The 26,746-nt window shown below is 46.6% G+C and overlaps 2 protein-coding genes across 11 annotated transcripts in view; one reads left to right on the forward strand and one right to left on the reverse strand.

Moving 5' to 3' along the window:
- NEK6 (NIMA related kinase 6) overlaps positions 1 to 26,746 on the reverse strand; it is a 984,684-nt gene that overhangs the window by 902,712 nt on the left and 55,226 nt on the right. The gene's annotated exons all lie outside the window — the stretch shown is intronic.
- The window catches only part of DENND1A (DENN domain containing 1A), a 547,088-nt gene that overhangs the window by 469,447 nt on the left and 50,895 nt on the right, over positions 1 to 26,746 (forward strand). For all 10 annotated transcript variants that reach the window (XM_050760580.1, XM_050760581.1, XM_050760572.1 and 7 more), the window contains 6 exons: positions 84 to 188; positions 546 to 633; positions 3,218 to 3,258; positions 5,649 to 5,720; positions 7,255 to 7,311; positions 17,429 to 17,560. In XM_050760580.1, the coding sequence (XP_050616537.1) occupies positions 84 to 188; positions 546 to 633; positions 3,218 to 3,258; positions 5,649 to 5,720; positions 7,255 to 7,311; positions 17,429 to 17,560 (495 nt within the window). The remainder of the gene's footprint in view (positions 1 to 83; positions 189 to 545; positions 634 to 3,217; positions 3,259 to 5,648; positions 5,721 to 7,254; positions 7,312 to 17,428; positions 17,561 to 26,746) is intronic.

Raw genomic sequence — 26,746 nt, forward strand, 5'->3', positions numbered from 1 at the left:
GGGAAGCTCTGCATATAGGAATTTCAGAACTGATGGTTCTTACACTATGCCAATGACCCTCGTCTCCCCTCTGCACTTCCCAGGAGGAGCCGATCACTTTCTGTGAGGAAGCTTTCGTGTCCCACTACCGCTCCGGAGCCATGAGGCAGTTCCTGCAGAACGCCACACAGCTGCAGCTCTTCAAGCAGGTGCCACCCTCCTTGGTCTGGCCTGGGTCTGGCTCCCTGGCGGGGATTTCTGCGGCTGTCTCCACTCTAAGCACTGAGGCCACAGGCATGGATGGGACTCAGGCCCCAGGCCACAGAGGCTCAGGGGAGGGGGATTGGGTGAAGAGGGCAGTCACTGACCAGGCAGACCCTTTGCAGATCTGCCATGTGGTTTTCCAAGTTATCATAAGCATGCAGCCGGTATTTTAGAAAGAAACTTGCCTGTTGAACCTTACTTTTAGAAAACTCCTACCTTGGATACAGTAAGGTGCTCAGCTGAATGGTTTTTCCCCCTTTTCTTCGTAAGAGCTGTTGTGCTTTTGTGCTTTCTTTCTATAGTTTATTGATGGTCGATTAGATCTTCTCAATTCCGGCGAAGGTTTCAGTGATGTTTTTGAAGAGGAAATCAACATGGGCGAGTACGCTGGTGAGAAGCATCTCATTTTCCTTCCGGGGCTGCAGGCCGCCATCGTATAGGGCATATTTGACAAGGAGTGGCAGTGACTTGCTTTTCCTTTACTGGGGCTTAGGAAGAGACTGATTTCAAGCTTGGCCTTGAAATGTTTGAAGAATTCCTCTTCGTTTTCTGACAAAATGCACACTGGCCCATATGAAATCCCCCAGCCTAGGGTCAGTTGCTTCCCCTGTGTAGACAAAGTCTAGTTAAAGTAGTGGCCAGCGTGGTCCACTGGGAAGCACATGCAGTATTCAGTTAGGAGGCCTGGATTCAAGTCAGGACTCTGTCTCCTCACAAGCTGCGAGACCCTGGGTGAGTCATTTCCCCTCCTTTAGCTAAAGTTCCTATCCATGCCCTGAGAGTACCATGTCCTACCTCACAGGATTCCTTTTGAGATTAAATCAGAGTATATGAGGGAAGATTTGTACAGTCATCCAGGACAGTCCCTGGCATGGGGACCGTGTACAGTAAGCTTTTTTTTTCCTTTTTCTTTTTTTTTTTTTTTTTTTTTTTTTTGAGACAGACTCTTGCTCTGTTATCCTGGCTGGGGTGCAGTGGCATGATCTCCACTCACTGCTGCAACCTCCGCCTCTCAGGTTCAAGTGATTCTCCTGCCTCAGCTTCCCGAGTAGCCGGGATTACAGGCATGTGTCACCATGCCCAGCTAATTTTTGTGTTTTTAGTAGAGACGGGGTTTCACCATGTTGGTCTGGCTGGTCTCAAACTCCTGACCTCAGGTGATCCACCCACCTCAGCCTCTCAAAGTGCTGGGATTACAGGTGTGAGCCACTACACCCAGCCCTGTTTCTTTAAAATATGACAAATTATTGCTGAGTGCCTGGTCTGTGTAGATCTGAAGAACTGAAGGGCTTGTCTTCTCATTTTTCAGAGGAGGTATCTGAGGCCCAGAGAGGTGTTGGTGGCTGAGTCGGCCTCCTGAATGCCAATCTGACCGTTCCAAATCCCATTGCCTCAGTCTTTGGCAGCGAAGGCAAAACCAGATGCAAAATGACACCCATGCTGCTGGCTGGTGGTCGTCCAGAATAGACACATACCCCTTTTATTGCTGGGTGTGTGTCTATTCTGGACTACTGTGATAATCCAATTGGCAGTTTTTAAGCTCACAGAGCAAGGCACAGTATCCACCTATAAACATTGCAGGCCCTTCCAGCCTGTGCTGTATGGAAAGCACAGTTAAGAAAATCACCATGAAGTCTACGAACAGCAATAGCCAGTCGCTGATAAGCATTTCCTGAACACCTGCTATGTCCAGAGCCCCATGGAGTAAAAAGCAGAGGACCCAGTTCTGCCCTCAAGAAGTGTTAGGTAGGAGAGAGAAATGCATGACTAAAGACAAACAGAAATTAAACCAGTGCAGGAAAAGGAGTAGAAACAGATTTTGGTGCAGTTAGAATAGGGCTCTGTTAATCCTCACTGTGTGATGTGAGGGCTTAACAAAGGAGGCCAGGCTAGAGTTGTGTTCTAATGGTTGCATGTGAGTTCCAGGAGAACAGGCTTTAGGTGTTGCTAAACTGAGTTCACTTATTCAGTGGATTAAGTGAATTAAGTGGATTAAGACCCACCATTTAAAATGAATGGAGTTTACCAACAACACCTCCGTTTTCTTTCCGTCTCACTCTCTGAGGGTTCAGTGTGTGTCCAGCAGGGTCCTTTCAATGGGACACACAGCCCTGGGGGTCCCGGCTCTGGTGCCCCTCACAGTACTTCCCAGAATATGGATGTCTCAGTGGCTGTTACCTATTCCAGAGGGCTGTTCAGAGGAAGAAGCTTGCAGAGGACATCACATCTGAGCTGCCTGCCACATTTACTAAGCAGAGAGAGTAGGGTGTGGTGACTAGGCGAGGGAGCTGTATTTGCAAGGGCCTGGAGGCCTGCGAGGATGCTGGCTTACGGACCCCGTAGTACCTTAAGTAGTTCCCCGTGGTGGGACGTAAGGTGATGCAGCGTCACAGCAGCACAGGATGGAGAGCTCACGAGGCACGACTGGACGAGAGTGGCGGGGCGGCCTCGGAGCCTGACCTCCAGCCAGCACGCAGCGGGGTGGTGGCTGAGTTTGCAGTCAGGGCACTGCGTGATCGGCTCTGTTTGAGAGGGAAACCTGTGGCAGTGGCTTGCTGCTGCCTCCTTTAAGAACAGGATGTGGGACCCTCCACAGGGATCTCCAAGTCCTGAATGCGGAAAGCAATTTCGGCCAGTCGTGCTGGCTCATGCCTGTAATCCCAGCACTTTGGGAGGCCAAGGCGGGTGGATCACTTGAGGTCAGGAGTTCGAGACCGGCCTGGCCAACATGGTGAAACCCCGTCTCTACTAAAAATACAAAAATTAGCCAGGTGTGGTGGCGGGCACCTGTAATCCGGGAGACCGAGGCAGGAGAATTGCTTGAACCCAGGAGCTGAGATCGCACCAGTGCACTCCAGTGTGGGCGACAGCGTGAGATGAGACTCCGTCTCAAAAAACAAAAAAGCAATTTCAAGGACTCCCAAGGACAAATCACCTCTTTAAGTAACAGCTTCTCTGACTTCTCTTTCCCCAGGCAGTGACAAACTGTACCATCAGTGGCTCTCCACCGTCCGGGTAAGCGTGCACCCAATTCTGAGCCCCCTGGACTCCCGCCTTAGCTTCCTGGCAGCCTTCCGCTTCCCTGTACTTCCCCTTCCATCCCGAAGCCCTCCATTCTCTCTGCTGGAGATGCCTTTGTAAAGCCAGGCTCTTCTCATGCCAGATGGAGGCCAAAAGGGTGGGATTGTCCAAAGCCATCACTTGGTGGGGTCAGAAAAAGACGTGAGACACTTCCTCCTCTGCAGGAAGCCAGCCAAGGAAAACTGAATGGAATGTTGCTGTTTTAGAGCATTTGGGGGGTCTCCTTCTAGGGCCAGAGCAATTGTCACAATCACAGGCAAACCAAAAATGTGCCCTCTTGCTGCTGTGTAACCTCTTTCACGGCAAAGGCTCCTGGGAAGATGGAGAACACGTCACTGGGAGGTTGACCGTTGTCGTGAAGTATCTTTATGTGTCAGAAGCCAGGGGCATAGGGCTTCTGAAGCCTCTAAAGAATTCGAAATATTGACGTTCCCTTCCATCAGTTTATAAGTGAGGTGTCCTGAAGGCCTACTGTGTGCCAGGCACCATGCTGAGTACTAGGGATGCAGCAGGGAGCAGGGTACAGGCCCTGCCCTGGGGGAGCTCCCTGTCTTGCTGGGGAGGCGGGCACAAAGCAGGCAACTCCAGCATCAAGTGATAAGTGTTCCCTCCTGCTAATGCGTCAGTGCACTGCTGCCAGGCAAGTCCCTTGGAAGTGGCGGAGAGTAAGCAATTCCTTCATGAAAGACTTCCTTTGTTCCTCTTGTATGGCCAAACACAGCACTTGGCAAATCAGAGAGGAGTAATAAGGACTTGTTGATTGATTGATAAAGGGAGTTTCAATACTCCAAAGGACCATTTATATGGGATACTGAGTAATTTTGGAAAGCAGTATGGAATAAATGAGTGGGTGAAAATTTCCCATTGTCCTACAACACAGAATGCTTTCTAGGTCAAATTGTAATGTTTTTAACTAAAGCTCAAAATTTCTAATGTGGGCAGTTACCAAAAATTTTGCTAAATGTTAAGACCAATAATTACATTACTATATCTTATTCTCTTAGGTACCCACTGGTTCCAGCCTCTCTCCATCTGAATCAGTTTTTTTAAACCACCACAGACCTGATTCTGTGATGAATTTGATTAAAAATGCTCCATAGTGTAAACCCCTTAGCCTGGCATTCCGGGTCCTTCATGAGCTGGCCTCATCCGGCCTCCCAGCCTCACTTACTGCTTCTCTGATGATACACTCATGGGAGTGTGTCATGGTGCAGTACAGGAGCCACTTGTTACAGCATACGCCATGGCTTTCCAGCTTCCGCATTTTCTTTTATGTGCTATTTCCTGTCCCTAGAATGTTCTCCTCCCATCTCCTACATCAACTCCTATTTATCCTTCATGGACCAAGTCCAATGTTTCATCCTCCAAGGCCTTCCCTGATCTTCCAAGTCTCCATGCTCCCTGTGCACACAGCCATTAGAGCCATCATCACCTGCTGTTGTAATTATTTACTGTGCTGTCCCGCCTCTCCGACTGGAGGTTTTGGAAGGCAGAGACCAGGCCTCCCTCGGCCTGGTGCCTTCAGAACCCTCACGACGTGTCTGCAGGGATGAGACTGAGAAACGGATTCACGGACAGCTATGAAAACGTGCCCTGTGCACTTCAGGTCCCTCCACTGCCTCCTTTCGGAGCGGGAGGGCCTTCCCTCCTCCTTCCTCCCACTTTTGCTCCTAAAGAAAGTGAGCGAGAAATTGCTGTGTCGGATTTAACTAAAGCCATGGTGAACATTTGTGGCTATTCATTCTTTCCTTTTCTCAAGATTTAGATGTTAAGGAAGGCAGCCTACCAGAGAGATATAAAAAAACAACACAGAAAACCAAGGCAAGAAAAGGAAGTTGCACGGTGAGGGCAACGTATTTCCCAACGATCCTGGCTGATCAGGGCCCCTCTTTCTGCCCCGGCTTGGTGTCAGCTGTGGAGTCCATGGTTATTAAACTTACCTGAGTGTCATCCGTGGTAACTAGAATGTCTTGAAAAGCCACAGATGCCCATAGGGAAGCCCTTGCCTTAGGCAGCCTGCGATGCAGTTCCCTCCAGCCAGGGAACAGGTGCCAGGCAGAGCACTGAGTCTAGAGTCCCCCTCCGCCAATTCACACTCCTCATCCCCAGTCCACACACACCCACCCACCCACAGCTCCCACCCAGAGCCCTTCCGCCACGACCATAACTGACTGGCTGGGACCAGCTATCATCCAGGCCTCTTTCTCGATGTGCATTTACATACCTTTGAAATGTTGCTTAGCCTGATTGAAGAGAAGCACTCTTTGTTGGTGTTGGATGACTCTGTCTTCAGCCCAAATTGCTAATTGACATTTTTATTATAGAAAGGAAGTGGAGCAATTCTGAATACTGTAAAGACCAAAGCAAACCCGGCCATGAAGACTGTCTACAAGTTCGTAAGTACTGGTCTTGCTCTCAGGAGCCAAAACAGATCAGTCCCTTAGCATGATGAGACTCTTTATTTATTTACTTATTTTTGAGACAGGGTCTTGCTCTGTTGCCCAGGCTGGAGTGCAGTGGTGCGATCACAGCTCACTGCAGCCTTGACCTCCAGGGCCCAAGCAATCCTCCCACCTCAGCCTCCCCAGTACACCAGGAACTACAGGTGTGCACCACCACACCTGGCTTTTTTTTTTTCTTAAGACAGACATGTCTCAGTATGTTACCCAGGCTGTTCTTGAACTCCTGGGCTCAAACAATCCTCCTGCCTTGGCCTCCCAAAGTGCTGGGATTACCAGCATGAGCTGCTGCACCCAGCCAAGTGATGAGACTCTTAAGTATACCTGGTCCTCTGTTGCAGAGATGACTCAGGCTGCCGAGCTGTTTCCTGAAGGTCTCAATATTCTTCAAATTATTTAGCAGATTATTATAACCGGTTCAGTGACATTTTTGATTTATAGTGTTGGTGCTCACATTTGCCACAGTAGAGAAATGGGAGGCTACTGGTTTTAGCTTTTAAAATGCAGACTAGGTGGCTGCACCCTGCCTCTGTTTCTGAGACCCAGAAGCATGGCCTCTCTGGTGTCTGGGAAAGCCTTCCTGCAGGCATCCCCATTACTGGGTCAAAATAAAGCAGCCCCTTTGCAGGTTACTGAAGAGTGTTCATGGTGGCATACACCACTTAATTTCTGTCCCAAATTCTTCATCATCTCTCTGATCACTGCCCTATAGGAAATGCATTATTTGTAAGACTCGTGTCCACAGCCGAGTGAAAACAGGAGAGCACATCTGTTCCCGGCGCTCCGTCTTTCACAAGCATCGACTATTTTTTCTTGTGACTTCTCCTGCTTGCTAATTTGACCGTGAGCCACTGAAGCGGGGTGGTTTTATTTTATTTCCACTTTTAATTGTGTTAGTCCTCTCTGTGCTTAAACTGTGGTTATTTTAGCAGGGTGGGTGGCTGCCAGCAGAACCACACAGGTCTAAAATGACCCGAAATCAAAGCCAGGGTGTCTGCCAAAATGAGATTTAGGAAATGGCACTTTAGAAACCCAGCAATGTGTCTGTTCCGTCCATTCAGCCTGGGCAGAAAATCAGTCCTGGGGCCGTGCCCTGGTGAAATAGAATGGATATTCTGAATCTTCCAGCCAGAAACACGGCTGCTGTACTCTTACTGGTAGCTGTCACCAGGCTGCCGAGATAAATAATTATAGAGAGCAAAAGAAGGGCTTTGGAAGGGAAAGAAAAAAAAATCTGTGCCATCAAAATGCAGAAAATAAAATGTCTCCAGCCTCTTTAAGGGTTTTTTTTTTTTTTTAACCTTTTGCTGTTATATTTGTTTTCATAGCCATTATGTTTTCGACTTGATGATCCCATTTTTCCTTCCTTTTTCTAGTAATCAGAGAAGGTGATTCTCGACGGACTGAAATCAAGCATAGTCCCTGCTGGAAACAGAAAGGGAATCTTAACTTAAATTAATTTTTCATGCAGGCAAAAGATCATGCAAAAATGGGAATAAAAGAGGTGAAAAACCGCTTGAAGCAAAAGGTACTTGAAGTTCTTATTCAAAATGTATAAGCACCATGTATGAAATGCATGGCCACAAAAAAGTATGAGGGGATCAATAGAGGGCTGTTTGATACAGTGTTGTTAACACACTTCAAAATGCATTACCAGCTGTCCGGGAGTTTTCACACTGTTATAAATATTCACAGACAAAAAACTGTCTTCAAATAACATTAAGACTCTGGCTTAAACCCACAAAGGCGAGCAAGTTCAGAGTTGCCACTGTCGGGCTGTCCCTTGCCCACCCCACCAGGCCTGGGTTCACAGGCGTCTGTAGAAATTGGCTTGGTGCTCCCATCTGGCATCCGCCCACCCCCTACGGCCGACCTCTGCCCCAGGGCCGGTTGTAACCAAAACCAAGGAGCATCTCTGGGGAATGATTGCCAGGGTCCAGCATGCACATGGCCACCGCCCAGACACAGCACAAGGGGTGGGGCTGAGCAGAATGCTGTGGGTTTACCTCGCCCTGGGGGACCAAGTGAGCGTAACCCAGTGGGCGCTGTTGAGACTGTGAGTGTGGAGGGGAGTGCTCTGATTGTCTTCACCCAGCTATGTCCTAGCTAAGATTTCCCCAGCCCGAATCTCTTTTTTTTCCTTTCTTTTTTTAATCTGACATTTTTTTTGTATTTTATTTTATTTTAATTTTTTTATTTCCATAGGCTTTTGGGGGAACAGGTGGTATTTGGATACATGAGTAAGTTCTTTAGCTATGATTTGTGAGATTTTGGTGCACCCATCACCTGAGCAGTATACACTGAACCCAATTTGTAGTATTTTATCCCTCACCCCCTTCCCAGCCTTTCCTTGAGTCCCCAAAGTCTATTGTGTCATTCTTATGCCTTTGCATCCTCATAGCTTAGCTCCTACTTATGAGTGAGAACATACGATGTTTGGTTTTCCATTCCTGAGTTACTTCACTTAGAATAAGAGTCTCCAATCCCATCCAGGTTGCTGTGAATGCCATTAATTCATTCCTTTTTATGCCCCCAGATTGAATTTCTAGACTTAAGACAGTGAGGTTACTATAACAGGGAGGGCTTTTTTATATTATTATGAATGGCATCATCATCATTATTATTGTTGCCACCTTTTTTTGGGGTTTTTTTTTTTTTTGAGACAGAGTCTCACTGTGTTGCCATGCTGGAGTGCCTCAGCCTCCGAAGTAACTGGGACTACAGGCACACGCCACCACACCTGGCTAATTTTTGTATTTTTAGCAGAGACGGGGTTTCACCATGTTGGCCAGGATGGTCTCGATCTCCTCACCTCGTGATCCGCCTGCCTCGGCCTCCCAAAGTGCTGGGATTACAGGTGTGAGCCACCGTGCCTGGCCTGTTGCCACACTTCTTTAAGCTCCTCTTAAGGGTGGTCCAGGCTAGGAGCTTTCACACTTAGTCCTCAGAACAGCACTGTGAAGTATTGTTCCCATTTCGTGAGTAAACAGACCACAGTTCAGAGGTGAAGTCATTTGCCCAGGGCCACCCTGAGCCTAGCAGAGCCAGAATTGGATTCCAGCTCCATCGACATCTGGTGGCTGTGTGCTCTTACTGCTATTGCATTGCACACTGCCTTCCTCAAACAAGTGTTTTGTTTTCCAAAAGATGTTTGGGATCACCTACTTCATTATCCCTATGCCCCCAAACGTACCACTCTAATAAGGCCCTTTGTCTAGCTCTGCAGTTTTTAAAAAATTGAAAGCAGTTTTAATTTTCTGAAGTCAGAAAGGACCTCTAATTAACTTGAAAGGGTCGAAGGAATTGATTCCTTTCTTTTAATTGGAAAATAATTTGCTCTGACTAAGCATTTAAATTCTTAGTTTCGGCTGAGAGTGGATTTTTAACAGCTGAGATTCACATCCTGAAATAAAAGCTCTGTAATGTAAATCCAGATAGACCTTAAACTGTAGTCTGTTTGCACCCTGCCAGAGACTGGCAGGTGGCATTCTTTACTTGGATGTTATTTAAGTCCCTAAATATACCTTTTTATCTCCCATCCCAGTTGCATGTAGCCGAATTGGATTGCAGACATAAAACGGAGTGGCAGGGAATGGGGAGTTTTCCCTCCTTGATGCCTGGATCGTAGGCTCTGCTTGGTATTAGAATATCCCCTGAAGTAAGCAAAGAAAGGGGCCCCTCCTCAGGCAAAGGCCCCATGCGCCCTCATTGGTCAGATCCACTCTCTGCAGACCATTAAGCTACAGACATCACCTTACCTCCCTACTTGTATGTGCAAGCCTCTGGTCTTAGGAAAATCCCCTTCTTATGATAAGTAACATTTCTGCAAATAACCAGTTAAGCTCCGATTTTTTTAATGTGGTTGTTCAAAGGTTTGTTTAAACAGTCTAGATCACTTTCCTTCCACGCTCTCTCCCTTTCCGTTCCTTGATAGTATCTAAAGCAGATGTCGCCCTCCCCTTCCCTTCCCCCTGCCAGTCTTTTCAAGAATAGCTTCAGGAGATAATGTTCTATAGAGAGTGTCAGTACATTTCAGGTGACACAAACGGTGAAGGCATTTTATAGAAATGTGGCTTGTCACCATTGGACTGTTGACAGATCTATTAGTGCACCCTTTTCAATTTTCACTTTTCCCCCCTTCGGTCGTACAGATTTCCACAGACTTGATATTTTGCAGTTGTTCTTGGAAGGGAGCTATTTTGTAATTGAAACTCTAGCATTGTTCGCATCTACGGGACTTGGGGCTCCAGCACTCTCCAGCGCCCTTTCTTGAGCTAATTTAGGATCTGGCTGCACCTGACCTCTCACATAGCAGTAGAAAATATTTCCTTGGTTTTTTTTGTCCTTCTCCCCTTTCCCTCCTCCCCTTTATCTGGCAACGAATGTACCTCGTGGCTCCCCAGATGCCTCTAATATAGACATCTCAAGTTTGGTTTCTGCCATGAAATTGAGGCAGTTTCCAACAAAGATCCAATTTTCAAATGTGCTGGGTTGCCACCTGGCCTCCTGTAACTCTGCATAGCAATGGTGACCTTGCAGATATAATCAAGAACCCAAGCTTGCCCTCTTCACCCTCGCCTTGGGTTTGAATTGCAAATAGAAAATGTGGGGCCGACCTGTGGAGAGGTCACCATGGTGTGTGGAGGGTCCATCTCTAATATGACTGAGCAGGGCCCCTTCTCCATCCCTTGTTCATTTGTGCTGCAGATTTTCAAAGCATTTGAAATCGGAGCTTTCAGGATATCCGTATGACCATTGGCAAATAATTGTTAATAGATCCGATGGTGTGGCTTTTTTCCATACCTGCTCTGCTTCAACCCAACAACAAAAAAAGAAGGATGGATAACATATTTCTCTAGATAAATGGAGCAAGGTGGTCAGGTTCTTCTATAGCTTGGCCTCCTTTGAAGTCTGACTTGCTCAAAATTAGGAAAAAGAAGAGATGGCAAAGATGCTACCCCGCCATTGCTTTCTAAGGATGAGTGTAGTGCTTTCATCTGGAGTGTCTCCCTGCCAGTAGAATGCCTCCTGGATGGCTCGTGACTGTCAACAAATTGCCTTCCGCTGCAGCACTGTGCAGGGCTGGCATGAGAATGCCCCGCTTTAAAAGCAGTGGCCGCAAGTACATTTCTCCTCACCTGCAGGCAATGTTAAGACAGCCACATAGGGATGTCATCTTTTGCCTATTGAGGAACCCCTGAAATTTTTCTCTTTTTTCTTCGGTATCAAAATGATTTAGCCAAATGGGCCCATTTCACAGCCCTTTGTAAAGTTTCTGAATCTTTGATCCTCTTCTTTTTTTTTTTTTTTTTTTTTGTTTTGTTTTGTTTTATTTTGTTTTGTTTTGTTTTTCTTTGTTTTGAAACAGGGTCTCACTCTGTCTCCCAGTGCAGTGGCACAATCACTGCAGCCTTGACGTCACTCCCAGGCTCAAGGGATCCTCCCGCCTCAACCTCCAGAGTAGCTAGGACAACAGGCATGCACCACCATGCCTGGCTAATTTCTTTTAGGGACAGAGTTTTGCTGTGTCGCCCATACTGGTCTCAAACTCCTGGGCTCAAGCGATCCTCCCTCCTGGGCCTCTCAAAGTGCTGGGATTACAAATCTTTGATCTTTAAAAGACAAATCGAGCTTGTTGATTTAGAGTCTCTGTGATTGAAAGGAGCAAATTCACAGTTGCTTTCACAGAGGCTTGAATTTCTGGCCAAACTGTTCCCATTGAAGGGAGTGAGTAAGCATGCGTGGGGCAGGGCGAGCTAGGTAGACGCTGGTAGAACAGTCGTTTTCACACCTTATCACACAACTGTCAGCTCCCTGTCTCCCGACACATTAAAATACGCTGCAGCCTCAATCACAGAAATTCCAACTTTGGTTACTATTTTGATATCAATATTCATATTTTAATTTGCATTTGCTGTGCTGTGAGGTGGCCTGGGAAAAGAAGGGTGCGGCACGAGTCTGTAAATGGAGACGGGAGTTCTCACACCCGCAGCGTGAGTCAGACGGGAAGGCCTCTGCCCATAGGGGCCTTTCAACTCCCCCACATGGTGATGCGGTGTTTGGGCTTCTGAGGCAGGCAAGCTGGGCTCAGTGCTGGTTGTATAGGATATTAACCGTGTGACGTTGGGTAAGTTACGAGGCCTCTCTGAACCTAGTTTTTCTCATCTGTTAACTAGAGGAAATACAGGTTTTTGCTGGATCGTTGGAAGGAGTGGAAGAGATAATGTGTTGAAATAGCAACACTTAGTAGCCACTGAATAATTGAGAGTTTCCCTTTTGTCTGTCTTTTGTTTGTTTGTATTTGAGATGGAGTCTTACTCTGTTGCCCAGGCTGGAGTGCAGTGGTGTGATCTCAGCTCACCACAACCTCCACCTCCCAGGTTCAAGTGATTCTCCTGCCTCAGCCACCCGAGTAGCTGGGATTACAGGCACCCACTGCACCTGGCTAATTTTTGTATTTTTTGTAGAGACGGGGTTTTGCCATGCTGGCCAGGCTGGTCTCGAACTCCTGACCTTAGGTGATCCGCCCGCCTCGGCCTCCCAACATGCTGGGATTACAGGCATGAGCCACTGCATCTGGCCCTCTCTCTCTTCTTATGTCCCACATCTGGAACAGCCAGTCTGCCCAAATACCCATGCACGCACATCTGGAGACCAGTCCCTTGAGGTTGTCCATACAACGACCAGAGGAATCTGTGTAGGACCCAGCACTGACCAAGTCACTCCCTTGGTTAAAACATTTCAGACCTTTTAAACCTTCCACCTCCTTGCCTGGGGGCAGCCCAGGGGTGGAATGCCCTGGCCGCTGGGCCACAGCAGCCTCTGCTGTCTGCCTCCCTGGGCCCGGGGCTCTACTGTCTCATCGCTGGCTCATAAGTCCTTTCCTCGGCTCCCACCCAAGCCCCTACCCAAGGCCACCCAGAACCCTCTTTGTCCTCTAGTCTTCTGAGACCCCGGGTCCTTGCCTCCCCGATTTCTCATGGAGACTCATGTCCAGAGACTCACCGTATGCTGTGCCTGCCTTCTCTGCAGAGGGCTGGAGGTTAGAGCATAGTCATGGCTTCTGATTCCAGTAAACGCTCAAGGAAAATGACAGGAATACAATGACTTTCTGACTGCCTTGCTTTACCGAGGGACAGGAACTGGCAGGACCCCCGTAACTCTCTGAGCTGAGCCTTGGGGCTCCAGGAAGAGATTTGCCACCCTGTGGTGGCCCCTGATCTGTAGCTCTGTCTGGCGTCTTCCTCCTGTGTGACCCTTCGGGAAGGAGCAGGTTTAACCCTCCTGCTAGCTTCTTGTTTCTGCTTTTTAAAAATGACATTTAGAAGGTCGGGTTTTTTCCTGTTTCAAACAAAATGCATGTTTATTGAGGAAAACTCAGTGAAACAGAGGAACAAAAAATAATCTCATTTTATAACCTGCATTTGCATGTACTATATCCTGGGCATTTCCCAGACCACTAAATATTTCTTCAACATGTCTTTATTTTATTTTGTTTTGTTTTGTTTTTTGAGACGGAGTTTTACTCTGTTGCCCAGGCTGGAGTACAGTGGCACGATCTCGTCTCACTGCAACCTCTGCCTCCCTGGTTCATGCGATTCTCTTGCCTCAGCCTCCCAAATAGCTGGGATTACAGGTGTCTGCCACCATGCCTGGCTAATTTTTGTATTTTTGGTAGAGACGGGGTTTCACCATGTTAGCCAGACTGGTCTCAAACTCCTGACCTCAAGCGATCTGCCCACCTTGGCCTCCCAAAGTGCTAGGATTACTATACCAGGCCCACATGTCATTATTTTAAATGATTACATCAGATTTTATCTGATGGACATACATACATTATTTAATATTCCCATTGTTGGACCCTTACATGAGTTCCAATTTTTTTCTAGGCAAATACCCGCATAGGCAAGACTTAGAAGAAATTCTTATTATTTCATTAGGGTAAATTTCTAAAAATGGGAGCAGTGGGCCAAAGGGCATGTACATCTTTTAGGTTTTTCATATAAATTGCCAATTTATATTCCCACAAGAAGGGTTTGAGAGTATCTGTTTCCCAAGCCCTTTGCTGACAGCTACATTAGTTCTTAGGCCACAGTTTCTTTAATCATGGGAATCAAAAGTTGCTGTTATTAGCTCCCTACTATGTGTAATATCTCTACCAGGAGATAGAACAGAGAATTTGAATGCCCCCTGCCTTTTTTTTTTTTTCCCCCCCTTGAGACAGGGTCTCACTCTGTTGCCCAGGCTGGAGTGCAGTGGCTTGATCACGGCTCACTGCAGCCTCAACCTCCCCAGGCTCTGGTGATCCTCCCATTTCAGCCTCCCAAGCAGCTGGGAATTCAGGTATACACTACCGCATCCAGCTAATTTTTATATTTTTTTGTAGATATGGGGTTTCTCCATGTTGCCCAAGCTGGTCTCAAACTCCTGGGCTCAAGTGATCCTTCCACCTTGACCTCCTAAAGTGCTGGGATTACCGGCGTGAGCCTCCATACCCAGCCTCTATTTCTTTCTTGACTTGGGCTCCTCCTATTCTGCTGCCTGTGGCATCCTGAGAGGAAGCTGTTGTCCTTCTTCAGGTGGAGGAAATAGTAAAGAGGCTAATAAATTGGTAGCCTGCACCACAGGACTTTATAAGAAACCTTTTGCGTCTTTGGATCTTCTAATAAATGAAGGTGCAGCACTGCTTTTTGACACACAGGTACATTTGTGTATTGGACACATTTCCCTTCCAAATGTTTAACTCCACTTTACAAAGCTTTATTTGGAGCATGTGCTAGATTCAAGGCTCTACATTAGAGAACCCAGACCCCAATGAACTTACAGTTGATAGATATACAAAAGTAAGATAGCGCTAAGCATGGCAGCCTATGATCAGTGTAACCAGGGGCTTCCGAGGAGATTACATCTGAGGACTTGTTGAGCAGCTCCTCAATTCAGAATACCTTCACTTGTGCTGTCGTTACGGGTTGATGTGGCATAAAAGCGCCAGGACGCCCATAGCTCTGGGCTCCTCCACCTTCTAACTATGTGGCTTGGGTAAGTTACCCCTTCTGAGCCCTATTTCTTCACCTATAAAAGCAGGATAATCCCATTTACCTTGTGATCATTGTGGGAACTAAGTGTGAGAATGAAGGTCAAGGGTCTGGAAGAGCGCAGGGGTGGGCCGTCCACACAGGGAAGCTCTGCTTTTTAGCAGGTGCTCTCTCCGTTTTGCAAATTGAGGTTCAATTTGCACAGTGCTGTGACATTTTTCAAAGCTTCCTCATATCTCATTTCACCCGTTCTCCCAGTAGCTTTGACGTTTGCCAAGCAGGTGGTAGTCTCCCATTGCAAAACTAAGGCAATAGGTGCAGAGACGTTGAGTGAATTGGAAAGATTAGACAACTAGTTAATGGGAAAAACAAAACTATCGTGAACTAAGACACTTTTTCCAAAACTACTACGTGAATTGTTCTTTTTTTTCTAAATAGCTATTACCTTAGAGTTTTCTATTAATACCAGTATTTTCTTACCATATTACTTTGCAGCTTCATTTTTTTTTTCAGCCAAACACAAACAGGCACACACACCCATGCACAAAATTTTACCTGAACCAAAAGTGAATTTGTTCATGTTTGGCCTTATTCACTCTCTCATATCTATCCTGTAGGATCTTCACCTGGATCCAAAATGCCCCTTTTGCCCGTTGTTGTTTTCTAGCACAGATGGAGCCCCTCCCTGTCTTTTTCCACTTGACCTGAGCACCTTTGGACAGCTCCTTTCCAAAAGAGCTGTTTCTGTTTAGCCATCGACAACCTCTTTCATCACCGAACCTCAGCCTGGCTGAGACTGGCTGATCAAACGTGGGCCACTTGATCCAAGCCCTCCCTGTAAAGCCAAGAGGTCATCATCTCCCTTTGTTGTTTACCAAGCAGTACAGATTCCTCAGGTCTGGCCTCTACAGGCAGCCTTGATTCCTTAGGAAAGGAGGCCAGCTGGTAGGCAGCTAGATGTGTGAGGTCAAATATTGGTGGTGGAGGGTAGGTTGTATAATTTCCATAATTTACTGAATGGCTAATAATGTTCTTGACACTCAGTTGTATTATCTGTCTCCTTTAATCTTCATGCTACCATATGCCCATTTCACAGATGAGGAAACTGAGTCTTAGAGATGTATATAAGTTTCTTCTTTAATGCATTATTTTTCAATAAGGGACCACTTTCCTCCATGTCCCACCATTCTCTCTTAGCTGAGAAGTTAGGAGCCACCAAGTATCAAGTTTCTCATGTGCAGAATTTAATCAGTACTAAGGGGATATGTTTTGTTGACCAAAGTATTTGCTTTGCAATGAAAATAATTGGAACTTGTGTTCATTATATAATTCTGGCTGAGTTATTTTTATTTGGTAAGAAAAATGATTATTTAAATATTTATTTGTACATGTATTCTCCGCCTGGTTCCAATGAAGACTGAAGCAACTTCCTTGACTTGAGTAAAACACGGGACCCTTGATGCATGAGTGGCCCCATCCATGCTCCAAATGACCCGTGTGTATAGTCAGCTGCCGGCTTCAGCCACCAGAGCTGTGACCTGCCTTTTCCACATTGGTGTTTTCCTTTTCCTGATAATTTGACTTCAGTCATCGGAAGCACAGATTAAATGTAAATTTCTGGATTTAAAAAGATTTATTTGGTCCCTAAATGTTTCCCAAGTCATAGAGTGCTGATTCAGACTTCAGTCTTTTTATTTTCTGCCAGAAAGATTAGGGGTAGGAAGAGGTAGGAACAAACACATCTTATTCACAAACAGCAACATCATCAGTAAACAAATGTGGAAAAAGTGTCCATACTCATAATTAAAGTAATGCAAATTAAAGCAACAATGAAGTCGAATTTTTCACCTATTAAATTAGCGATACATTTTTTAAATGATACAGCTCACAAATACCCTGAAACTGGTAATGCATCCATTGTTGGTAGTTGGTATAAGTTGGAAGGCAATTTGATAGAATGAATAAAAAGCCTTGAAAATGTTTATATCTGTTGACCTAGTAATTTCATTCCTGGGGATTTCCATAAAAAGAAATAATATGAAAGAAAGAAAAACTGCAGTATTTATCACTGGCATTTCAAATGTTTAAAAAAAATTAGAAAGAACCCTAAATGCCCAATAGTAGTGGAATACTGAATTGTGTTATATTAAATTATTGTATATCCGCTCAGTGAAATATGCATTAGTAAAATTATTTTTGTAATGACTTTGTAGCAACATGAAAATGCTTGTAATACATTGGGAAAAGCAGGATATAAAATTATGCATGAGCTGTGATTGCAAGTAATTTTTAAATGTCTGCATGTGGACAAAGTGAATATATAAAAATGAAAATAGCCGCGTAAGAGAATAAGATGAACGATAATAATTGTTTTCCCCACTGTTGTGAATTATTATGTTATCTTTATAGTTTAACATGGATGGTTTGGGTTTCTCTAGTTCTGAAAAGTCAAAGAGCCAAATTAGCCCTCCATTCCCCCCATCTTCATCAGGAGGACAGGCTTAGAATGTCACAGAGAGAGTCATGTGGCAGGCCTCTTCCTTGTGGGGTGAGAGGGAACACAGGTGCCGGAACCCCAGTGCCAACCCTCGACTCTCCTTCTCCCTGCAGGACATTGCTGAGAACGGCTGCGCCCCCACCCCGGAAGAGCAGCTGCCAAAGACTGCACCGTCCCCCCTGGTGGAAGCCAAGGACCCCAAGCTCCGAGAAGACCGGCGGCCAATCACAGTCCACTTTGGACAGGTGTGTACCCTGGCCCTCCTACCTGTCCATTTGGGGTTTTTTTATTTTCGTTTTTAGCAGCAGCTGTAGCACATGCAGCAGATGGTTTTTCATTTCAGTTCTCTTTGGCAGTGCGGCTCCACGGAGGTTTTCACATCTTTAAATGTTTATTTGGTGCAAACATGTTTTGCAGGCAAATTTTCAAAAATTTTGAGGAGACAGCACAGCTGAGGTCATAAATGAGCGGGACTGTTGAATGAAGTCATTAAATGCACTGCTGCCTCCCTTACTCCAAGGCACTCTGCTTAAGGTGCCTCTGTTAGCTAAGCATCTCATTAGAACACTTTAGCATCCCGGGCCCTTCTTTGCACACTTCAAATAAAAGGCAACAAGCGAAGTCTTAAAAAAAAAAAAATCAATTAGGAGTTCTTTATTAATGTACTTCCTGAAAATCAATATCAGGAGTCGTGCTTCTGAGAGTAAACACCCGCACTACAATTCTAGAGATTCAGTTTTTTAAGCAACTGTTTTCAACTACCTGAGCATTTGAAAAATTGTCTATTTTTTTTCCCTTAAGTAAAACATTGCAGTCTGTATAGAAACTAAAATTTTGTATCCCCTTCCTACTTGTAATTATATTTTTGGTTAAAAAGGATTGTGTACCCTTTCCTACATCTCTTGAATTGACTTTTGGTTGGTGAAAGTCATCATTTGGAGAGATCTATGAGAAATGGCTCTTTTGGCAAGATATGGCGGTAACAAGAGTTTGCAAGGTTATTTATTTTTAAATCACCTGATTCTGTAGCCATTTATTAGATGACGCATGATTAAGAGTCTTTATGATTTTTATCTTAAATGTGATTGCTATTTCACCACGTGTAAAGGACCTAGAAGCCTACATTCCTGTTTTTAACAGACCTTTATCAAGTGCCTACTATGTACCAGGCATTGAGCTATGCAGAAATGAACGAAACTAACAAAATTCTTGCTCTAGGTTATTACTGTAAGGGGTGAGTTGGTTGGAACATAAAAGTCACTCTTCTCTAATCAATATTTTCAGATAATATATGTTTATACATCTTTAACTTGGGGAGGTTCTTCCCTTTTCTGATTTTAGACTTAAAAGGATGTGATAAAAATTGAAATGAAATGCAAGGAAGAAGAATCCACAGGGTGATACTCATTTCGTTAATGAGTATTTTCAAATTGCACTGGTGTCTGCTCCCCTGAAGAGCTGCCTCCCCCCAGCCCCAGGCGCAGGCCCTGTTGGAGAAATCCGCACCCCAGTTCCCTGGCTGTGTTCGCTGAAAGCGCAGCCCCTGGTTGTCGCCAGCCAGCGTGGCATTCCAGAGTCAGCTTCCTGCTTTCCTTTGTCCTCATTCCTGCACACACCAACCTTCCCATGAAAGGAGCCCCTCACTGGAGTTTGGAGCCCATTACAGAGAAAGAGGGGGCGGGGGAGAGGGATTTCATGGTGTTAAACATTCCATTTTCGAAACACAAAAAAAGGAGGCCCTATTTGAAATGGAGAAAGACCTTCTTTCCATTTCAGCCAGAAGTAGAGATTCTTTAATGTCATTCCCAGCTAAATGCAGAATAAGAGTATGTGTGTGTGCACGGGTGGGGATAAACAATGAAAAAAGCCACCCCAAACTCTGTTGAAATAAGAGCTGTCTGTGCCTTCACCGGTCTGCAAACTGGAGAGGATGAAAGTGGCTTTTTTTCCCCGTTTGTCACTTCCCTCACGTGGCTGCCAGCATTATGCAAGTGTACAGGAAGGCAGGATTTTTTTTTTTTTAATGCATGCATGCGGATTAAGGTCAAGCCCCTAGTATCAGCCATGCAGCAGACTCTCCCTTCCAGCTGCAGCCGCAGAGCCTACCCACAGCCGCGAGATGCCTTAATTGAGACGTGCTGTCAAAGTGACAAACACATTTGCATACAGTCTACACTCTATTTATTTTCTCTGGAAAGGTCTACAGTCTGCTGTTGGTTGAACATTCTTAATCAGTTTGCTGTAAGTGAACTGCCAGCTAGCTCACTTGTGCTGGCCCCTTCTTCATTAGGTGACAGATTAGCTGCAGGGGGAGGGGGGTTGAGCCAGGGAAACCACAGACCCCTTTCTTTTAACTCTTTCCAGCTTTGCCCTCATGGTACGTTGTCCTTGAGTCTTTTCCCGGGTCCCTGGTTTGATGGGCTGTTGACCGTAACAAGTACCGTTTCTAGAGCACCTACTGCCGGCAGGAATGAGTTTTAAGGACTCTATATTCTTCCCAAAGAACAGTCTCTTGAGTTTCATTTCAAAAGTTTTTACCACGCTCTCTTATCATCTATACTATTTTTTTTACTTGATAGTTTTATTTAAACAAGACTCAGACCTGACATCTATAGCATCTTAGCCTCATCTTCAGAGATGCCATTGGTGAAATTATAGGTTTAATATACTAGTACAAGTTTTTTCTAACATATAAAACAATTTGAAGTGTTTCTCTATGGATCACCTAATGCACTCACGTAATCCTAATGGTATATATTCTCGTTTTGGAAACCAACGGACTCCTCGGTATCTTTTTTGTTGTCTCCACCATATCCCTTTGAGGAAGGGACCATTAGCCGTATTTTATTGACCCAGAGCTGGAGCTCATAGACATGAAAGAACCTGCCCAGGGCCACCAGCTTGGAAACCCAAGCCCAGACACCTCACCTCGAGCCCACACCAGCTCTCAAACCAAGCAGGGACTGCATGTGATATGTCTATTAAAGCTGCTGTACCCCGCCCTGGCAAAATAATCTTAACCAGCCAGAGAGAGCACCTATTTTAACCTCAAAAAATATCCTTGCCTTGGGTCTGTGTTTCTGTGGATTTCATTCTTTAAGAACAGTTCGCTTGCCAGTGGGGATGGAAACCGTCGAGACTGTTGCCTTCATCTCTCCACCCGGCAAGGCCGGTGCCTGTGCAGCTAGCCAGGGCAGCTCCACAGAGACCTCTGACAACAGCTCTGCAGCGGGGGCTGGCAAGAGGGGAGCTTAGTGTTGAGGCAAGAGCTGCTACTACCAGGGGAGAGAAGGTGCTGCCTTGCCCTCCTCTCAGTGGAGTGTTCCTCCTTCCAGGCTGTGATCATTCCTCCATTTAAGTATGCATCTATTCACCTGTCTATGGAGACCTACCATGTGTAAGATGAATAAGTTCTCAGTCCCCACCATTGTGGGGCATATTGATGAGACAGACCAGCAGATGGGCAGGCCCAATTGGAGCGATAAAGACAATGAGGGAAGTAGGCTCCAAGCACTCCCAGGGCCCCACAGAGGCTCCCTCTTCATCTCCAGGCCCACTTCATAGTCATAGTCACTTCATAATCAGTCATAGTCCACCTCATAGTCCCAACTCGGACACTATAATTAAAAGATATTTTGTCAATAGCCTGATCAACATGGTGAAACCCCGTCTCTACTAAAAATATAAAAATTAGCCAGGTGTCATGGCGGGCACCTGTAATCCCAGCTGCTCAGAAGGCTGAGGCATGAGAATTGCTTGAACCCAGGAGGCAGAGGTTGCAATGAGCTGAGATCGTACCACTGCACTCCAGCCTGGGTGACAGAGCGAGACCCTGTCTCAAAAAAAAAAAAAATTTTTGTCTACAACCCGAACTTGCTAATAATTCATTTGTTTTCTAAAGCAGACATGTTAGGCCACTCAGCTTGTCAGAGCAAAGTAAATAGGTTTTTAGTTAGCCTCTGCCTCCCGATCATGTAGTTTCTTTAAGAATTCAAAAGTATCAACTTGAGAATGCTTATTCCTGCCTTGAAGGATGTTGCAGTTTAGAGAGGCTTTAAATTACTGTGTTTCCCCTTCTCAGGTTTAGTATCATTTGGGAAACAAAGCCCAGGGGACAGTCAAATGAGATAAAAGTGTTTATTGATAAGCCTGAAAGGAGAATATAGCATTAGACCTGAGGGCAAATGTTGCAAACACTTCACCTGAGAATGTGAAGACTGCGTTCCTCCACTCGGAGTAAGTGGACAATGGCAGGTGTCGCCAGCATGGAGCTGCCCATAAACTCCTAGCGAGGAGGAGCTACGGGAGGGCCTTGCGCTGGCTGCTCCCCAGGAGGGAGCTGGAAGGGGTGATGGAGCTCAGTTCCTTCTCCCAGACTCCCCCGGAGGGCATTCCTCCTCCTCCTCTGGGCAGGATTGAACAAGAGGGTGCCTGGCCAAGCCAAGGATTCCCGCCGTGGATTTCTCTCCTAGGGTAGGAAATAGAAGCTCCTCCTTCCCACAGCTACAGAAGGAGTGAGGGAGCAGTGTCCTCCCCAGCAGCCCTGGGCACCCCTTGGTTAGAATAGCTGGCCTTGGCCCGCTTCCCTCCCGAGGACCCCTGTGGAAACTGCTCTGCTCCCTACACTTAATAAAACGAGTGAGCCATAGATGCTTTCACATCCGTGGGCGTTGACTTGAGATTTTGCCATCAGCAGGTGAGGAAGAAGGCATTTTACCCGTCGTACACATGAGGAGGCACGCTGGGACAGCGTTGCTGGAATGAGTAGCTAATTCTTACTCCAAAGCCAACAGCAGCACCTCTGCTTCTCTTGGCTGCGTGCAGCTCTCCCTCCTTGCTAGGAGAACGGCCTGATTGTGGAGTTCAGTGACACCGGATCCTAGTCCTAGGTGCAGATGGCCAAGGCTCTAGGCCTTGGCCGAGATTGAGGCTTCCCTGAGAATATCACAGCAAACCCCTTCCAGAGCCCCCTTCTTTGTGTTTCCCCCAAATGATTGATCCTGCAAACAAAGTAGTTGCCTGCCTTCCAATCTGATAGATTCCAAAAAAACGTGTATTGAAAGGTGCTGCCTCTATTCTTCTCCCATCTGAACAAAGGTTTCTAAACCTCTTTAATGTAAAGTTTGAAAAGCTGGTTAAACCAAAACCAAGCACCACTGTGGCTTTCAGAGAACTGCGGCAGAGAGGTCTGGATAGCAGCCCAGGAAGTTCTTGGGATGTGGTTGCCGGCTTGTCTGTGCGTATGGAGAATTCTGGCATCAGGAGCATGAGCCGGGTCATTTAGTGCCAGTCCCATGCTAGGGTGGAGAAGATGCCGAGCTAGCAAATGCCTTCTCAGCACCCTTGGCTCTGAGTGCCCTCAGAGATTCCTCCTGCCCCATTGAGCTAGGAAGCCACACACAGTTCCCTTCACTTCAGCCATTGCCTCCTCACCACCTCCAGCAGGTGCACACCCCAGGCCTCTGATCTGAACATACACTCCCCACCAAACTCACTCCTCCATCTTCCACCCCAGTGAATGACACAGGCTGTCTATCCAGAGCCAGGCTCCACCCTCCCCCTCCCCAGATCCTCTCCTTCCACCCCAGAAAACTGCTTCATCTTCTCCTCTCCATCGCCTTTGCCACAGCTGTGGTGCAGGCAGCATAATCGCTCACCTGGACTGTTTCACAGGCTCCTAACTGGCACTCCCCATAGTCCTCATGTGACCTTGCTGGGGTCCACTGTAAGCATGCACTAGTGGCCGCCTCACCCCCGCTCCCGGCTTCTCCTAAAGACTCCATCTTCCTCCTCGGCCCCTTCATGATATGTCTGTCCGACCCCAGAGCAGGCCTCCCAGTAAATTCTCCCAACTTCCCTAGGAAGAGTGAGTTGCTCCTGTCTTCATGCTACCCCAGAACTTTGCACACACCACTTGTCACGCAGCCCTGCGATTTTTCTTTAATGCTTGTCTTCCCACCAAAAGTCCACTGCAGGGCCTGGCACTGAGCTGGCAGTCAGTGCACATCCTGGGGTTTTATTATTGGTGTGGATGTTTAAATTAAGGAATAATTGATTGTTGTTGAAGCACTTGCTGTGCATTCAGCAAGTTATTTGGTTTCATTTCTGTTGCTATGCTTGTAATTCTAATTCATTTGAAGAAGAAAAATGAACATTGTCTTAGTGGTCACAAACTATTTCCAAATTCACTTTCCATAAATAAGGATTTTGAAGTGAGGCCGGGCGCAGCCAGCACTGTAGGAGGCCAAAGCAGGTGGATGATCAGAGGTCAGGAGTTCAAGACCAGCCTGGCCAACATGGTGAAACCCTGTCTCTACTAAAAATACAAAAATTAGCCAGGCATGATGGCATGTGCCTGTAGTCCCAGCTTCTCAGGGGGCTGAGGCAGGAGAATCGCTTGAACGCGGGAGGCGGAGGTTGCAGTGAGCCGAGACTGTGCCACTGCACTCCAGCCTGGGTGACAGAGCGAGACTCCATCTCAAAAAAAAAAAAAAAGGATTTTGTTTCCATACAGAAACAGCTTTGTGTTATAGCAATTTAGATCCTGTGTCATTTTATTTTGTGTGTTTTTCTGAGTTCCTAAGGTCAGTCATATGTGCCCCCAGAAGGGAATGGAGAGGAATGAGGCAGAAGACTGGGACCCCCCTTCTCCGGTGCCCCAGGGATGGGCAGAGCTGTGCAGGAGCAGCACAGTGGGGAAAGCAGTCAGGGGAAGGGAGGGGCCCATCATCCCCTGAATCACATCAAGTGAAGCAAGCAACAGGATAAATTAGGCATAAAGATTTTATCTGTGAAAGAGACTAGGATACATGCCCAAGTGCAAAGTGTGAACCTAACTTGGATTATGTTTTTTTTTTTTTTTTTTTTTTTTTTTTAAGGAAAAGAAAGCTTTAAAGACGTTCTTGGGAAAGTTGGAAAATTTGAAGATGGACTGGAATGTTAGATGATGATATGGGATTAATGTTAATATGATAGTTTTGTAGGGTTTAATCTTTATTCCTAGGAGAGGCAGGCTGAAGTCTGAGGGGTGAAGTAACACGATGCTTGCAACTTACTTTCAAATGGTATTTGAAAAAACATTGCACATCATGTACACACACAGGCTCACACATATATACGATCCATTTGTAGAGAAGAGAGAGAGAAAGCAAATATAATCTCCTACTTCCCCAAGATGTACCTGCTGAAAGGCAAACGTGGATCAGTTCCTGGAGACAATGAGGTAGAGTGGACGAAGCACAGGTTTTAGAATAGGGCAGTTCTGGGCTTAAGTTTCAGCTGTGCCACTCACTACCTGGTGACCTGCAGTAAGTTACTTAGCCTCAGTGAAATTCCGGTTCCTCATCTATAGAGGGGTCCACATCATAGGTTGCTATAAGGATTAAATGAGACATTGCCTTTGGTACCTAGGTCGGCGCAGGCGCACAGGCCCCTGGTAAATATCAGTCTCTTTCCCCAGTGTGCAAGGGGGAGCTGGCTGTGAATCATTTGCTGACACTGCCTCCCACCCAACCCTGTCTGCCCAGTCTTGGCCTTCACCGAGGCTCTCAGAGCACACACTACCTCGGGGGCGGCCCTCTGCATGCAATACATGACCACTGACCTGTGTCCCTACACCTCTGGGTGGGAAAGGCAAAACCCAAGCCCAGAGGAGGCCCAGTGCCGCCAGGCAGAGGGAGAAGGCCCGGAGCCAGCACCAGCAAGAGCAGATAATGCTGCCCAAGCCTGAATCAAACATGTGGAAAGAAGGGGCCATGGGGCAGGTTGGGGCAGAAGGTACCTGGTGGTGAGCATTGTGGTCTACAATCCAGTCATTTTTTTTTGCCCATCCCAGTCACGCACCCACAGTCCATGAAGCAGTACACCCTGCACACCTCTCTTTCAACCCCTGTTGTTTCCAAAGCATATTTCTCCTTTTCCATTGCCCCTGTTTCTTCCCCTCTCATCCATGTCTTTGTGTGAGAGAGCAGAGGTAGGGTTGTGATCTCCCCACTCTGCTCCCTCCAGCTTCTCCTGCTCTGATCCAGCCTCTGTGCCTGCTATAGGGTGACCGCAACACTACCCTCCCTTCAGTCCTGATAGGGTGGCTGTCCGGAGTTGTTTGGACTCATTTGCTGCCATGACCAAAAGCAGTGTGGCCCCTAATTGGTGGTGCGTTTGTCAGGTCTCCCTGATGAGGGTGGCTGGCTAGGCCTGTCTTTCCACATGTACTCACCTTTTCAGAGCCCAGGCTAGCCCAGAGACAGCTTTCTGATGAAAGGTTAACAAGGCTGGGGTTTGCTCCTTTGAGCCAGACATACTCGATTTCAAGAAGAAAAACTTGCCAATCAAAAAAGAGAAATCAGATTCTGGAAATTCATAATGATTGAGCTGAACATTCAGAAGCTGTGTGATTAGGCATTCAGCGTGGCCTCCTCAGGTGGTATTCCTCTCGTTACAGAGAGCTGGAGAAGGCCAGAGAGCTCTGCAGTGAGGCCAGGGCTCCTGATGTGCCATGGAAGAATTGAGAAATGTCAGCAGCCGAGTGAAAATCCAGGTGCAAAATAGTAATTTGCTCTCTAAGCTACACCACCTCTGTTCAGCCCAAGTTTAGGTTGGCTGCAGAACGGCTAGGGACCAAGCTCAGTCCACCCCTCCAGACCTTCCAGATCATCCCTCCTTCTGGGACTTGAGCACTGTAAAGTCAGTTTAAGCATCCCATATGTGCAGGGTGTTGGGATGGCCTAAGAGCAGTGTGGAAGGTCATGGAGATAAATTGCTCACCTCCCATCAAGCTCCACACTGAGACCTGGAGGGAATGGGTCTCTTGTTTCATCTCCAGGGACCATGCTAGGCCATTCCAGTAGATTAGCCTACTGAATCCCTCCAGCCAACCTGTAAGGGTCTCAGGTGGTATCCTCTCTTGCAGAGGAAGAGAGAGGCTCACAGAGAATGGGGCCTTAGTCAAGGTTACACAGGTCAGAATCAACAGGATTCAAAGCTACATTGTTTATTCTAAAGCTCGCGTTCTTGCCCAACTCTATGCTGAGAACATGGCAGTTTCCTGGGTTGTAGTGAGAGGACCAGTGCAACCACCTGGGCAGGTGGCCCAAGATCCCAGAAGGGTGGACCACAAGTGAGACTGTTCATGGTATCCTTACAGATCTCAGGCCCTCCTTAATGTTTGTAGGCCTCAGTTGGAACCAAGACAAGTAAGCTGGTATCCTGCACCTGGTGTAGGCTGTGTACATCAAACTCACCCCTAGACCCCAAAGGCATGTTGGATGATATTCTGGTGTGTGTGAGAGAGTAGAATGCAGGATAAAAGCTGGGCACGTGTGGGAGCTAGCACTGGAGGTACCAGAGGCCAGTCCAGTCCCACACCCACAATTACTTTGGCATCAACCTAATTTAGCTGTGTCTACATTTAGTTAGGGTACATGAGACATAAA

Source organism: Macaca thibetana, chromosome 15 (genome assembly GCF_024542745.1).
Source record: "Macaca thibetana thibetana isolate TM-01 chromosome 15, ASM2454274v1, whole genome shotgun sequence".
Taxonomy (NCBI): Eukaryota; Metazoa; Chordata; class Mammalia; order Primates; family Cercopithecidae; genus Macaca; species Macaca thibetana.